Source organism: Pyxicephalus adspersus, chromosome 4, assembly GCF_032062135.1.
Source record: "Pyxicephalus adspersus chromosome 4, UCB_Pads_2.0, whole genome shotgun sequence".
Classification (NCBI taxonomy): domain Eukaryota; kingdom Metazoa; phylum Chordata; class Amphibia; order Anura; family Pyxicephalidae; genus Pyxicephalus; species Pyxicephalus adspersus.
The window spans coordinates 315793-330301 of record NC_092861.1 but is presented as its reverse complement, the minus strand read 5'-3'; the positions used below and the strand labels follow the sequence as shown (position 1 = coordinate 330301).

The window sequence follows — 14509 nt, the reverse complement described above, 5'->3', positions numbered from 1 at the left end:
TACCCCTTCACCACCCCCAGCCTGGCATTACCCCACTTCCTAAGACCCGGGCAGGACCTGTCGTTACCTTATTGGCGGGACTGACGGTGATATCTTCTATCTCTCCTCCGTGGGCTTTGAAGTCGTACAGCTTCTTCATTGCTGGGAACTAGAGGGAAGGAAGGCGTGAGAGGGCATTATGGCAGAATTGGCACCCCCCGCCCCCAACAAACCTCATGCCCACCACCTGACCCCATCACTTTGCTTTGCGCAAATACCGGGGCAGAAAACAAAATTCCTCATGTGACTTCTCCAATGATGGCACTGGTGCTGGGGCCACCACTATCACAAGGTGAGAAGGCTCCAAACCATCACATGACCTACGGGGGGCATCTAACAGAAGGTTGGGTACTGATGGGGGGGATTTGCCCCCTATTGGTGAGGTCAGGTACTGATGGGGGGGGATTTGCCCCCTATTGGTTAGGTCAGGTACTGATGGGGGGGGATTTGCCCCCTATTGGTGAGGTCAGGTACTGATGGGGGGGATTTGCCCCCTATTGGTTAGGTCAGGTACTGATGGGGGGATTTGCCCCCTATTGGTGAGAAGATGGGGCTCACCATTCCAATACCCCTAGAGATGGGGCACAACAGACATACCCCAGCACTCACCTCCCAGACCCGGACGTATCCATCGGCTCCCCCCGTCAGCAGCTTGGTAGAGTCGGGAGTGAAGCACACAGACTTCTGCAGATTATCAGCACTGAAATCCGTCTGCACCACCGAGACGGCCTGCACAGAGATCTCCGGGGTGTCATTCTTAGTGCCACCCGACTCCGAGCCCTTCGATGGCTTCCTCTTCCGAGACCCCCGATCATTACTTCCTGCACATAAGAAGAACATCAATTCCTGGGGGGGGGGTGGGGTAATAATACCTGGTGGGGTATATGAGGGTCAGTATAGGGGTAATAATACCTGGTGGGGTATATGAGGGTCAGTATAGGCGTAATAATACCCGGTAGCGGTACATAAAGGGCTCAGTGCCAGGGCAATAAAACACTGTAGGTGTAGTTATGGGGTCCTGGAGGCACTAATACCCAGCGCTAGGGGTATCTAGGGCGCTCTGCTCAGGTGGAGGTGGGGGCAGTAATTAGGGGTAACTTGGCACTTACCGTTGTCAGCTGGGTTTACACATCCCCGTCACGTGATCCCCAGGATCTGAGGCCGGACACCGTTCACGCATGCGCACTGTGATAAGCAGAATTCAGCGCGCACGCGCAGTACATGAGCTCCATGCTCGCTCAAAGGGCCGCCAGTCACTCTGTACGCGTGCGTAATATTGGCCCCGCCTATTCATTTTATGGACACGTCGTCATTTGCTGTGTAAACGTGTCTGCGAATGAGCCTTCATTTTGTTGTAGTCTCACATTTGTACAGCGCTACGGAAAAATGGACGCCCTCCAAATGACTTGTAGACAGGTCCCTTGTAACTCAGGGACAGAGCAGAAAAAATTCTCCGCACTCTAATTCCTAATAAATATTTGTTTGGGGACATTAATGGAGGGGTTCAGATCCCCCCTCCTATCAATAAACACACAGATAAAGGGGCGGGGCCAAAAGAACACGTGATCACTGCTCCGCTCCGTGTCGTGGTAGAGGAACCTCGCACATGCGCAGTAGCAGTAGGTGCGCCCCTTACTTTTTCTTCTTCCGGAACCCAATGCAGGGGAAATATTTTCAGCACGGACGTTGTAAGGGCTGCACACTACATCCGTCTGGAAGTAGCGGAACGGATAGAGAATATTAGAGCGCTCAGAGCTGCGGTGTCTGGGGTGTGATGGGTGCAGGGAGATCCCCTCAGGGTGTTATTTTGGGAAGTTAGGGGGTCCTTGGTATCGGGGAATTAAACGTGTCCGGTCTTGGGGATTTAAGGTGCGCTACTGGCATTTCGGGGCTGGAGGAGTGGCCCTGATATTAGGAGGAAAGGGGTCCCTGGAGTTAGGGGGGTCCCTGCCCCCCCTCAGGAGACTCAGCAAATCCCCACAGAGGAGGTGCAGCTGGAAGTTTTCCTCTCCAATGGCCAGAAGGTGAAAGTGACCATCCTGACCTCCGACCAGACAGAAGATGTGCTGGAGGTGAGTACCCGGAGGAACACCCTGCTGCCCCAAATTTCAGACATAAATATATATATATAGTGACTGACACCCTGCACATCTATATTGCACCCTGATTTATACAATGGGGGGTCACACCCACCTCATATATTTCTGTCCAATCACAGGCCGTCATCACCAAGCTTGACCTTCCAGAGGAGCTGATTGGTTACTTCAGTCTGTACCTCATTAAAGATGGAGCTGACGGGTCGTTCTCCTGTAAGTCCGCATTATGTTTGTACATTCATCAAGGGAGGGGCTTATCAGGGAGGCGTGGCCAGTCATGGGTGGGGCTGCCTGGGCATTGCAGGTAGCGGGGGGCAGGGAGCTCTTTCCTCCTCACAGATTTGTTCTTCTCTTTAGTTGTGCGGAAGCTGCAGGAGTTTGAGCTGCCATACGTGTCGGTGAGCAGTCTGCACAGCCGGGAATACAAGATAATCCTCCGCAAAAGGTAAACGTCTGACATTTATATCTAGGGGACACCGGCTGTGCCCATATACTGCCGTTATTTCTGACCGGTGACTTTATGGGTCTATATACCCGTCCTCGTCTGTGTGAGTGACCCGGGGCAACCCCTCCCTCCCCCCTCGTCTGTCTGTGCGGGTGTCCCGGGTGACCCGTCCTCGTCTGTCTGTGCGGGTGTCCCGGGGAGACCAGCCCTCGTCTGTGATGTTATCTTCTACAGATTCACCGCACAGATTTGATGGATCATCCAGATTCACCCATGATCTTCTCCAGTCTTGGATAGCTTTAATAAATCGGGTAGACCGTGTCAGTCGGTTTGTTGTGGAAGAACTCCAGTGTCCTGCACTGAACCCTGACCTCAAACCTACTGGACATGCCAGGTCTGACCTCATAAATGGGGGCAAATTCCCACAGACACCCTCCAAAGTCTTGTGGCAAGCCTTCCATGCGTGGGGGTTGTAATGGGGGGGGGAAGGGATGACTGCATGGCCGTGCTTCCATTGTGATTCCATGATGGCAGTTTGTGATATTTTATACCGCTATATACAGGAAACAATTAGAAAACAGAAACGGCAGGCAGTGTTTGTCACCAAATGGTAGGAAATCGGCTGGAAAGGAATTTACAAAATGTTAGCCATTAAGAACACCTAAAGGAGAGAAAACAAAGTTACCCTGGGCTACAGTCACACGGGCTGTGTATGATTGGGTGAAAGCGTGATTCACCAATCTGCATTGCCAAGGAGATGATGCTGAGACTTTTGGTGTTTGAATGAAACATATACAGATGCAGACAGCAAGCACATGTCCACCCTCACTGATGGTATGTGATGATTGGACACCTCGGCTCACACAGCTGTCCAATTGGGGCATTGATTGGGGCAATGCTGTGTTATTATTGGTGGAACCACTGGTATGAATCCATAAATCTGGGTATTGATTGGTCATTTCTCATTATGAATTTCCCTTCCATAGTTACTGGGATTCCTCGTACGATGATGATGTCATGGAGCACAGAGTGGGCCTTAATCTCTTGTATGCTCAGGTAGGTACTCTGTGTGGGGGTGGTGCAGCATATGGAGGACACACATTGAATTACGATTTGTGGCAGCGCTGGGTGTATAATGTCACGGGAGGAAGGGTGAGCAGTGTCTTTGGGGGTTAGAATAATGGCGGATCTGGGATACACGCTGTCTGGGGAGTAGCAGCAGCCCAGCTAGAATTGGAGGCGGTATTGGGGTGTACATTGTCTAGGAATTCGGCTGTAGAGTGGGCAATGGGTAAACATTGGAGAGGTACAATTAATGGCAGCGCTGGACTTAGGCAGCCAGGATTGGTGACAGCCTGGGGCACATGTGGTTGGGTCTGGTGGCAGAATTCGGCTACACATTGGCAGTACTGGGGGTTGGGTGTTCTCCCGTTGTTCCATGATTGGCACACTTCTTTTTTTTTTTTTTTTTTTCTTCACAGACGGTGAGTGATATTGAGCGTGGCTGGATACAAGTGAACAAAGAGCAACATCGACAACTAAAGTCTCTGCAGGAGAAAATCTCCAAGAAGGAGGTAAGTTGTGGGGGGTCACTGTGATTCCTGTATTCGGAGATTGGTAGGTGGGTGTTGCCCCTGTGTCACCATTAGATGTATGGGCCAAACCAATAATCATTCCGAGATCGGTAGGTGGGTGTTGCCCGTGTCACCATTGGACGTATGGACCTCTCAGCCCAGTGGTATCTTTCTGTGGACCAATTACTGACCAGGCTGCTGTCTTCTTCCCCCGCAGTTCATCCAGTTGGCACAGACGTTGAAGTACTACGGGTATCTGAAATTTGAGCCCTGCATCACAGACTTCCCGGAAAAGGGGTGTCATGTGATTGTCAGTGCCGGGAACAACGAACTCAACTTCCAAGTCAAACTCCCCAACGAGCAAATGAAGGAGGGCAGCTTCAAGGTCACCCGCATGCGTTGTTGGCGCGTCACCTCCTCGGTATGTCGCCCCCTGCTGTATGACTGACTTGTGCCCACATTTCTGATTAAATTTATCTTTCCAATAATTTGGAGTTTATTAACAAATATGATGATGTGCTGCCCTTTCAGCAGAAAATATTTACTTACCGGTCACCATTCCTTCATGCAAAGTTCTTTTAGCTACAATATGTGCCCCTGCCTCGTACACAAAGCCCAGCAATGTCCTTCATCATTCTGGACGAGGGGTTACTAAGCCCTTATTGTGGACGGTAATTGGTTGTCTGGCAGCCAGGTCTCTAGTCAGAAATGCCGGGCGATGCGCCTGGCTAGAAGGAGCTGCGGGCAGCCTTTGGGGACGGGTGGTCTCATATTCTCATCAAACGTGATCTAATCTAAAAGAACAATTTCACCACCATTCTTCACAGTTAGTATGAGGTGTCACTCTGGCTAAACAACTCTTTTAATATGAAAATATAGGGGACCTCGCCTCTAATCTGACTATATGAGATTATAATTTCCTGTATTTTTTACAGGTTCCCTTCAGCAATGGCACCGGAAGCCCCAACAAAACAGAGGCTCGTCTGGAATTGGCCTTCGAGTATTTGATGAGCAAAGACCGGCTACAGTGGATCACCATCTCCAGCCCGCAGGTGAGAAGCCGTCCATTAGGGGGTGGTATAGGACTGTGATATTCGGGGGCCCCTGTATTAGGAGTCCAGTAATTGGGATTGGTTCTTTCCTTCCAGGCTATAATGATGAGTATCTGTCTGCAGTCAATGGTGGATGAGCTGATGATAAAGAAATCCGGAGGCACCATAAAAAAGGTATAGGGATAGCCTTGCACTATATATGGTGTGGGGGGGTTATTATATGTATTTGGGGGGGATGGGGGGGTTATTATATGTATGTAGGGGGATGGGGGGGTCATTATATGTATGTATGTAGGGGATGGGGGGGGGGGGTCATTATATGTATATAGACCAGTGGTGGCAAACCTTTTAGAAACAAATTGCCCAGATTGCAAACGCACTTATTTATTGTAAACTCGTACATTACCATCTTCTGTCTTCAAAGAAAAACACAATACCAGAGCTTTAAATGATACAAACATCTTTTTATTGAAAGGTAAAAGTTTGCATTTGGTGTGCTTTTAAACAATTAATATGATTTTTGCTGCACGCATGCTGATAATTCCTCTAACCTCGGCTCATACTTAGTATGAGAGTGACACAGCGGCACTCAGGTCATCGCTCTGGGGTCAGATGTCGTATCATTCAAAGCTGAAAATGGCCGCTCACAAACATAAAATGATCCAAAGCAAGGAAAGCAATCCTACGTCCTTTCATTGACTTACTGGGCAGAGAATTCCACAGTTTACATAGTTACATAGTGGGTGAGGTTAGGGTAACATATCCCAGATATAAATCCCTATAACACATAGTGAGTCCAGAGGAAGGCAAAAAAAATAACCCCGGGTACAATTTACTTCAACAGGGGAAAAATTCCTTCCTGATTCCATGAGGCAATCGGATGTTCCCTGGACTCTGCTCAGCCCCTGGACATTATTATACATAAGTAACAATTATACGGAGCCTCCTCTAGAAGTGCTGGAAGATTCAGAGCCGTGATGTCATTCTCCATTTCTGTGACATCTATGAGGACATCGTCACATTTATTGCTGCTTTCCCTGGAACAAAGAGCTTCTTAATGTATAATACAATGGAACTGTATGAACCCAGATGTTACCCCACCAGATGTTACCCCACCAGATGTTACCCCACCAGATGTTACCCCACCAGATGTTACCCACCATAGAAGTTGCCCCGTCACTAGTAATGGAAACCTCTTTTTCTGGTCCTATGTCTTGTGACAATAAGCCTCCATCACAGCATTGTAGATATCATCCCTCGTGTTATTTCAGATAAAGACACGAGTACCCCAGCTCTTCTCTCATGATGTCACCATAACGCCTTGCCGGATTATTTATATCGCTGCTTTCATCCAAGCACATGGAGTAACAGAATTCTGTAAGTCGGTGGTGAGCTGCTGACATCACTTGCCATGCGCTGCGCTCCATCTATAACAGGATTCCTGCTCAGTGGTATCTCGGAGATGCGTTGAGTAACATTGGGGAACACATTTTTTGTTGGATCTTACACTTGTTTTTTTTACTAATTTTTGGGTGGTGACCCCAGCTTTTTGCTATCGCATCCAGTTTTTACAGTACAGGGTACTCTCTATTTTTGTCATAAAACATACAAATTTTACATATAATGAAATAACTTGAATGTACTGTTATTTAACCCTCCTAGCGGTACCCCCGTGTCACTCCCCGGCATCCTGCTCTTCCTCAGGACACGTCATCTTTCTTTGAACTTCAGCCGGTGACTGCAGAGACAATCTCTGAGGTTTCCTGGTGACGTCAGTGCGGGCAGGAGTGGTGGGAAATTCAAATAATTTTGTATTGGATTCAATAGAAAATAGCTGTATTGAGTCCAATACAAAGAAATCTTTATATAATATAGGGGGGTCATTATATGTACAGAGGTAGGTGACTGGACCGCGCTGTATATTTCATATTGTTTCCTCCACTGGTAGATGTCTCGGAAGAGACAGTCATGTTTGGTGCGGCGAGTAGACAGTCAGCAGGCAGTGAAGTCCCCTCCTCTCCTGGTAAGTACATATCCCCAATCTACCTGTAATCTACCCCCCCAAACCCCCCCTCCCCCCATCCTTTTGACGATCTCTTCTTTTTTCAGGATTCTCCGGATTCCAGCCGAGAGCCAATCGCCAAATTATCGGTGAGTTGTGTGAGACTGCGGGGTGCTCCCTGTGCAAGCTCTATTAGTTCTTCCTGGGGGTCGGCCCCTGCTTCCTGCTTTAGCTCCTCTGTTATATCAGCGGATTGACGGACCGTTCTGTCAGTGTGGACTTTTAGGTTTGGATGTAAAGGGGAACGGTGAAACCCATCATCTGCTATTGCTTTGTTACTTTCCAGCCAATCAGTAGAGAGGTGATGGGGGGTCATAGCCCCTCCTCCCAAGTCTGATCTCTGTCCTCAGGTTGGCTGTATGACAGGGTCTCTTCTCACAAACTGCACTCGGCTTTAGGTTCTTTTCATTTAGCTCCTCCATAGAGTAAAAGGCTGTAGCCCCTCCCCTGTAGATCTCTCCATTGCCTCTTCACTCTAGCTTTAGCCCCGCCCCTGCAGAACTGTCTGTAATGTTTGTCTTATAGGTGAAGGTGTGACAGGGCCTCTTTATTCCCAGCCTCAGCCCCTCCTGCTGAAATCTCTGTCCTCTCTCCTCAGAGTAAGCTCAGCTCGGTCAGCCTCCGAGGAATCAGCAATTCCAGTTCCACCAATGACATGAGTGCCGAAGACTTCCACGGGAATTACGCCTTTGAAGGAATCGGTGATGATGACTTGTGAGGTGGCCGGGGCCCTTCATGGAAGCGTCTCCTCTCCTGGGATTGGTGTCATCTTCATCCCTTTCCTCAGCCAATGCCACGCTCGGAAGCCGCATAGACAGCATGGTTCTCAGCACCAGCAGAGGGGATGACGGCTTTTCCCGGCTCTCGCCGCCTATTATTCATACAGCGCTCCGCTTGCACTTATAATTCCAAGATTTGCACAGATTAGGGGTTGCCCCTCGTCCCGCCCCTGAGCATCAGATGCTCCCTTGTTCATCTTTCAGCACTTTCTGGGGCCAGCCAAGGACCAAATGAACCCATTTTATGAATACACAGCAGAGCCTCTAGGGGCGGATGGATATGATGCCGTCATCCATATGTGAGATGTTTTGGGATCCACAGGTCGACCCCCTAATGGTTGGTGAGAAGGTATTGGTTTTACGAGTGCTTGTAGCGGGGGCCCCTGATTCCCCATTGGACGCACAGCGCCCTCTGCTTTGAAGGTATTTTTACATGAGGGGCTGGTGAATCATTCTTCAAATGTTCAATCATATACCAGAGATGTTTCTTGGAACCTGATTGGACATTTCCAAGTAGATTTCACCCCCTACACCCAGTGCACAGCACCAGCAATGTATTAATATTTGTGACACCTGGACAGGAAGTGAGGGGGAATCGCCATCTTGTGGAGACAGATGGGGAATCCTATTGGGGGATTTTTTCAATCACTTCCAATCTAAAACAAGCAGGGGTACCCAGTAGGGGGATTCCACCCTCCCGGGGGTGCATCGCTGTGCCATGTGACCTCTTTCCTGTGGGTGCAGCGCTGTGCCATGGGACCTCTTCCCAGAGCTGTGCAATTGGATCTCTAGTGCAGTCACATGATTGAGGTTCCTGCTGTGGCACTGAGAGTATCAGGAAGTTCTTCTATAAAGAGGCCTTGTTACTTTGACCTGAATGTACAAGGTGATAGGGTCTCTTTATTGGTGCCTGATGGAGTCCCTTCCCCCCATTTAGCTCCTCCCACATTACTGATGATTGTGTTATGTCTCCAATAAGATTGTATTAAGTGTGACCAGCAGATCGGGTCTTTCTGAAACTAACCTGGCAGAGGTCAGAGCAGTTACCCCCCTTCCCCCGGGGGTCCCGAATTTATCGAGTATTAGGGGGGTGGTGTGTATGTATATGTATATATCTCGGATGATTTTCTATCTCTGTGCACCGATCTCTCCGATCGTCTCTCCTGCTTCTACTGACAAATCGCCAACTTTACAGATTGAGCGGATCTTCCAGTAATCTGAAATCTGTTTACATTAAATGGAATCAAAGCTGACCTGCGTCTGTCTCCTCCTTCCTGCTGATCCCAACCAACGATAAAGAGGACCTGTCACTGCCTCCACACATCCCGGGCATGATATACAATGACCGTATCCTATTTTCAGGCTTTCAGGCAGATCTCATCTCCTCCTTGCTCCTCAGGTGTCACCTCCTGGGTTGTATTGCTACTTTGTCACCTGACTCACTGCATCCAATCAACAGGTCACTGTGATAGGCTGAGCTATTTGCATCTGCCCGGGACACCCATTGCCTCCTGTGTCCCCACCCCCCTCCCCTCGGTCCCGTGTTCAGTGATCCTTCATTCTTTGGTGCTGTCCCTTACCTTCCTTCCACCATCTCCCCCTGGTTCCTGAGGTTGTTATTGTGGTCCCTCAATTTACAATGGCTCCCATGTGCCTGAGGGCCCTGACTTGGGAGTTGTCCTGAGAGCCTCATCCCCTTGCCGGATGCACTGGTGAACACTGGTGGAATGTTAGCTTCACTCACATCTTCTCTCTTACCATTGGCAGCCCATTATTAGTCCCCGCCCCTGAGGTTCCTGTCTCCATATAGGGATTGGGCTGTGTGGGGAGCAATAGATTGATACCTGGTAACTAGAATGGGACCTGCCACAGCTGCCCCCTGCCACTTATCATACTCATCCAATGGCTTCAGTACCCCGTTAGTAAGAATGCTGATAGGGATTTCCAATTTGCTCTGAGTACTGAAATCTAACAGCGAGGATTTTCAGGGTTCATTTTGCAGATTTAGATCTCTGGTGATCTTGCCGATCTTGTGGCTTCTTCCAGGGCAAAGTAACAGGGTCACCTTAATTAAAAACCCTTTCCTCCCTCCCTGTACAGGAACATATGACAGAGCTGGTGATTGGATAATTGGTGTCACATGGGGTGAGCAATATGTAAACTACAATATGAATCACACAGGATGAGGGAGGGAAGGAGGTCAGGGAACAGGGTTGGATGGTTACCCATTTCCATCATTTTTGGCTGTAGCAGGTGCGGAGGATGGGGTTGGTTCACACAGTAAAAACCACCATTTATTGTAACTTCCTCATTCTGTCCTTGTCCCTGATCTGAACCCTGCAGGATAAACATGGGCACCCACAAGTAGCAGATCATGAATACTGCAGGGGAGGGAGGAGATTCCATGATGGGCACTGGATTCCTCTGCTGGAAACCTACAGGAACCGCAGGAAATAACTCCTGGTGTGAGGGAACCATGTGTGAGTGAGCTAAGGGAAAGAGCTTTATGTGAGAGAACCGCGTGGGAGGGAGCTGTATGTGAGAGAACTGCATGGGAGGGAGCTAAAGGAGGAAGCTGTATGTGAGAGAACCGCATGGGAGGGAGCTGTATGTGAAAGAACCGAGTGGGAGGGAGCTAAGGGAAGGAGCTGTATGTGAGAGAACCGCATGGGAGGGAGCTGTATGTGACAGAACCGCATGGGAAGGAGCTGTATGTGAGAGAACCGCATGGGAAAAAGCTAAAGGAGGAAGCTGTATGTGAAAGAACCGCGTGGGAGGGAGCTGTATGTGAGAGAACTGCATGGGAGGGAGCTAAAGGAGGAAGCTGTATGTGAGAGAACCGCGTGGGAGGGAGCTGTGAGAGAACCGCGTGGGAGGCAGCTAAGGGAAGGAGCTGTATGAGAGAACCACATGGGAGGGAGCTACAGGAGGAAGCTGTATGTGAGAGAACCGCATGGGAGAAGCTGTGAGAGAACCGCGTGGGAGGCAGCTAAGGGAAGGAGCTGTATAAGAGAACCGCATGGGAGGGAGCTAAAGGAGGAAGCTGTATGCGAGAGAACCGTATGAAAGGAGCCGAGGGCTGGAGCTGTCTGTGAGGAAATCGCATGGGAGGAAGCGAAGGGAAGGAGTTGTGAGATAACCTCGTGGGAGGGAGCTAAGGGAAGGACGGACTTATATGTGAGGGAACTGCATGGGAGGGAGCTGTATGTATGAGAACCGCGTGGGAGCTAAGGGAGGAAGCTGTATGTGAGGGAACCACTTGGAAGGGAGTTAAGGGAAGGAGTTGTATGTGAGAGAACGGTATGGGAGGGAGCTGTATGTGCAAGAACTGCGTGGGGTCTAAGGGAAGGAGCTGTGTGTGAGCAAATTGCGTGGGTGGGAGCTGAAAGAAGGAGATGCATGGTAAGGAGCTCTAGATGAGACTCCTAGAGGGGCTTTGCAGCTGGGGGAAGTTTCTGGGCCATACACAGCCTAGTATGTGACGTCTTTCTAGGGAGCAAAATGCCATGTCAGAGTTATTGATCAATCAGTAGTAAGCACATTGATTGATTGGTGTACGTCCACCCAATGGTTCCTCCCTGTACTGGATAGTGATGTGTATGGCAAACCCCTGACCCCTGCACTCAGTATGTAATGTGTCACCATGCGCTCCCATAAAAAGTTTGCTGCACTCACAGGGTGCCCACGAGGGAATGTTTATAGGACGAGCACATGATCCAGCCATGCAATTCACAATATGAGAACATACAGTATAACACAAGGGGGCAGTACTGGATGCTGGCACAGCTGCTGGCCCCTCCAATTAAAGTTTCTACAACCGGTCAGCCCTGGGGGGCTCGCCAAGTCCTCCGGAGTGCCTGTGTGTCTTCTGGTGCCGCTTATAATTGTCCCAGTGGCCGGTGGTATAGTGGCACTGCACGCAGCGGAACGGCTTCTCCCCCGTGTGGCGCAACATGTGACGTTTAAGGTTCATACTTTGGTTACACGTGTAGTTGCACAAGCCGCAGCGGAAGGGCTTGTCACCGGAATGGATGCGCCCGTGTCTCTTTAGGTTGGCCAGGTTGCCGCAGGCATAGTCACACAGCTGGCATTTGTAGGGTTTTTCCCCGGTGTGAACCCGCTGGTGTCTCTTTAGGTTGTCATAGTGTGCCGAAGCGTAGGTGCAGAGGTGGCATTTATAGGGCTTTTCCCCGCTGTGCGTTTTCATGTGGCGGGAGAGGTGGTTGGGGTAGTGGGTGACAAACGGGCACAGCACACAGGAGAAGCCTTTATCGGGGCTACCCGGCATCGGGGAGGAACTACAACGAGAACAAAACTGTCCATCCGTCTCACCATCATCATCCTGAGGGCTCCCTTCATCCAGGACCGAACCACAAGAGCGGCACGTGAAAGGGAACAGCAGCTCCGGGAGGCCATCGTCTGCCAAGGGCTGCAGGACCGGAGAGGACGGAGTGCGGCTCAAACGGACACAAGCTGGCAGAAAGACTTCCAGGTCATCGGAGGTCACCGGGAGAGCCAAATCTGCAGTGAGAGGAGATGAAATATTAGATGAGGACAGGTAAGACCCTTACCCTGTAGTGGAAGGGGTCAGAGGACAGAGACACCATGCTATTGGAGGGGCAGATGGGTTCTCTGTGGTCCATGCTTTGTTACCCTGCAATAGGAGGAGCGAACTTCAGTTCTATCTCCCTATTTGTCATCCTTCACGGGGCGGGGCAAACTAGTTTTCACAAGTCCCTGCTGTAAGAAACAGTAAAGGCTAAATCCCCTGTGTTACCCTGAGTAGGGGTGGATTCCAAATGTGTTGCCCTGCGGTGGGAGGGGGGGATTGTGTTTGTGTTACCCTGTGGCGGGAAGATTCTATTTGTGTCCCCCCGAGGTGGGAGGGGGAGATATTGATTGAGCTGCCCCGTGGTGGGAGGGGAGATTCTGCCTGCGTCGCCCCTGGGTAGGAGGGGGAGATTCTGCCTGCGTCGCCCCTGGGTAGGAGGGGGAGATTCTGCCTGTGTCGCCCCTAGGTAGGAGGCGAAGATTCTGTCTGTGTCACCCCTAGGTAGGAGGCGAAGATTTTGCCTGCGTCGCCCCTGGGTAGGAGGGGGGGATTCTGCCTGCGTCGCCCCTGGGTAGGAGGGGGAGATTCTGCCTGCGTCGCCCCTGGGTAGGAGGGGGGGATTCTGCCTGCGTCGCCCCAAGGTGGGAGGGAAAGATTTTGCCTGCGTTGCCCTTAGGAGGGGGAGATTCCGCCTGCGTCGCCCTTAGGAGGGGAAGATTCTGCCTGCGTCGCCCCTAGGTAGGAGGGGGAGATTCCGCCTGCGTCGCCCCAAGGTGGGAGGGAAAGACTCTACATAGCAGCCCCCTTCTGTCAGGGTATGAGGATGTGTCATGGAGGGTATGACAAGGGTGGGATGTGATGAGTCCTGGAACTGACCATCAGCGGGGTTGCTCCCCGCCTCTTTTTCCTCCTCGCCCCCTTCCCCCTGTTGCCTTCTCCTCCTCCGGTGAGCCAGTATGTGGCGTTTCAGGTTGCGGCTCTGGTTGCAGCGGTAGGGGCACAGGTGGCAGGTGAAGGGTTTGTCCTGGGTGTGGACCTTCTGGTGACGTTTCAGGTTGCCAGGACTGCTGCAGGAGAAAGTGCAGAGAGCGCAGTGGAAAGGTTTCTCCCCAGTGTGGGTCAGTAGGTGGCGCTTCAAGTTGACGAGCTGAGAGGAGGCGTAGAGGCAGTGCGGGCAGCGGAAGGGTTTTTCCCCATTGTGGGTCTTCATGTGCCGCTTGAGATGGCTGGAGTAGTGGGTGGAGAAGGGGCACAAGCGGCAGGAGAAGAGCAGCCTCTCCTTTTCTGGGGTCACCTCCCGGGCCCCGGATGACAGGCGCTGCTCCAGGTACAGACAATGGCTGCTTTCTGTGGTCTCACATGGAAGGTCACCCACGCTCGCCTCTTCCGGGTCACTGTCTGCACTGAGAGGGCGATATGCCGAATATTCATCCTCACTCAGCGGGTAACGTGGGATCTTCAACTTACATTGTATGGAATCTGCAGGGGCAAATTATTAACGTTACATACTGAGTGCAGGGGTAGGGACTATATAATTCTAAACATAACATACAGAGTGCAGGGGTCGGGACTATATAATACATAACATACAGAGTGCAGGGGTCGGGACTATATAATTCTAAACATAACATACAGAGTGCAGGGGTCGGGACTATATAATACATAACATACAGAGTGCAGGGGTCGGGACTATATAATACATAACATACAGAGTGCAGGGGTCGGGACTAAATTAATAGTAGCATATGGAGTGCAGGGGCCAGGACTATATAATTCATAACATACAGAGTGCAGGGGTCAGGACTCTACAATTGATACCTTAACATACAGAGTGCAGGGGTAAGGTCTATATAATTCATAACGTTACATACTGAGTGCAGGGGTCGGGACTATATAATTCATAACATACA

At 50.5% G+C, this 14509-nt stretch overlaps 3 protein-coding genes across 3 annotated transcripts in view; 1 reads left to right on the top strand and 2 right to left on the bottom strand.

Annotated features, from left to right (window-relative positions):
• Positions 1-879, bottom strand: part of PREB (prolactin regulatory element binding) — a 3837-nt gene extending 2958 nt beyond the window's left edge. The window contains exons 1-2 of the mRNA XM_072408582.1: positions 649-879; positions 32-148 (exon numbers count right to left, since the gene is read on the bottom strand). Of these exons, the coding sequence (XP_072264683.1) occupies positions 32-148; positions 649-879 (348 nt within the window). The remainder of the gene's footprint in view (positions 1-31; positions 149-648) is intronic.
• A 1121-nt stretch (positions 880-2000) lies between these two features.
• Positions 2001-9300, top strand: SNX17 (sorting nexin 17; the record flags this gene model as incomplete). The annotated part of the gene is given in 11 exon segments (XM_072407190.1): positions 2001-2111; positions 2258-2348; positions 2493-2580; positions 3567-3636; positions 4062-4154; positions 4372-4575; positions 5090-5206; positions 5303-5380; positions 7155-7229; positions 7316-7357; positions 7867-9300. Coding segments are annotated over 11 exon segments (1089 nt in total), but the record flags the coding sequence as incomplete, so codon positions are not given.
• Positions 9301-11482: 2182 nt separating this feature from the next.
• ZNF513 (zinc finger protein 513) lies at positions 11483-14078 on the bottom strand (the record flags this gene model as incomplete). Its single annotated transcript, XM_072407189.1, is given in 2 exon segments — positions 11483-12568; positions 13476-14078. Coding segments are annotated over 2 exon segments (1313 nt in total), but the record flags the coding sequence as incomplete, so codon positions are not given.
• Positions 14079-14509: the final 431 nt, after the last annotated feature.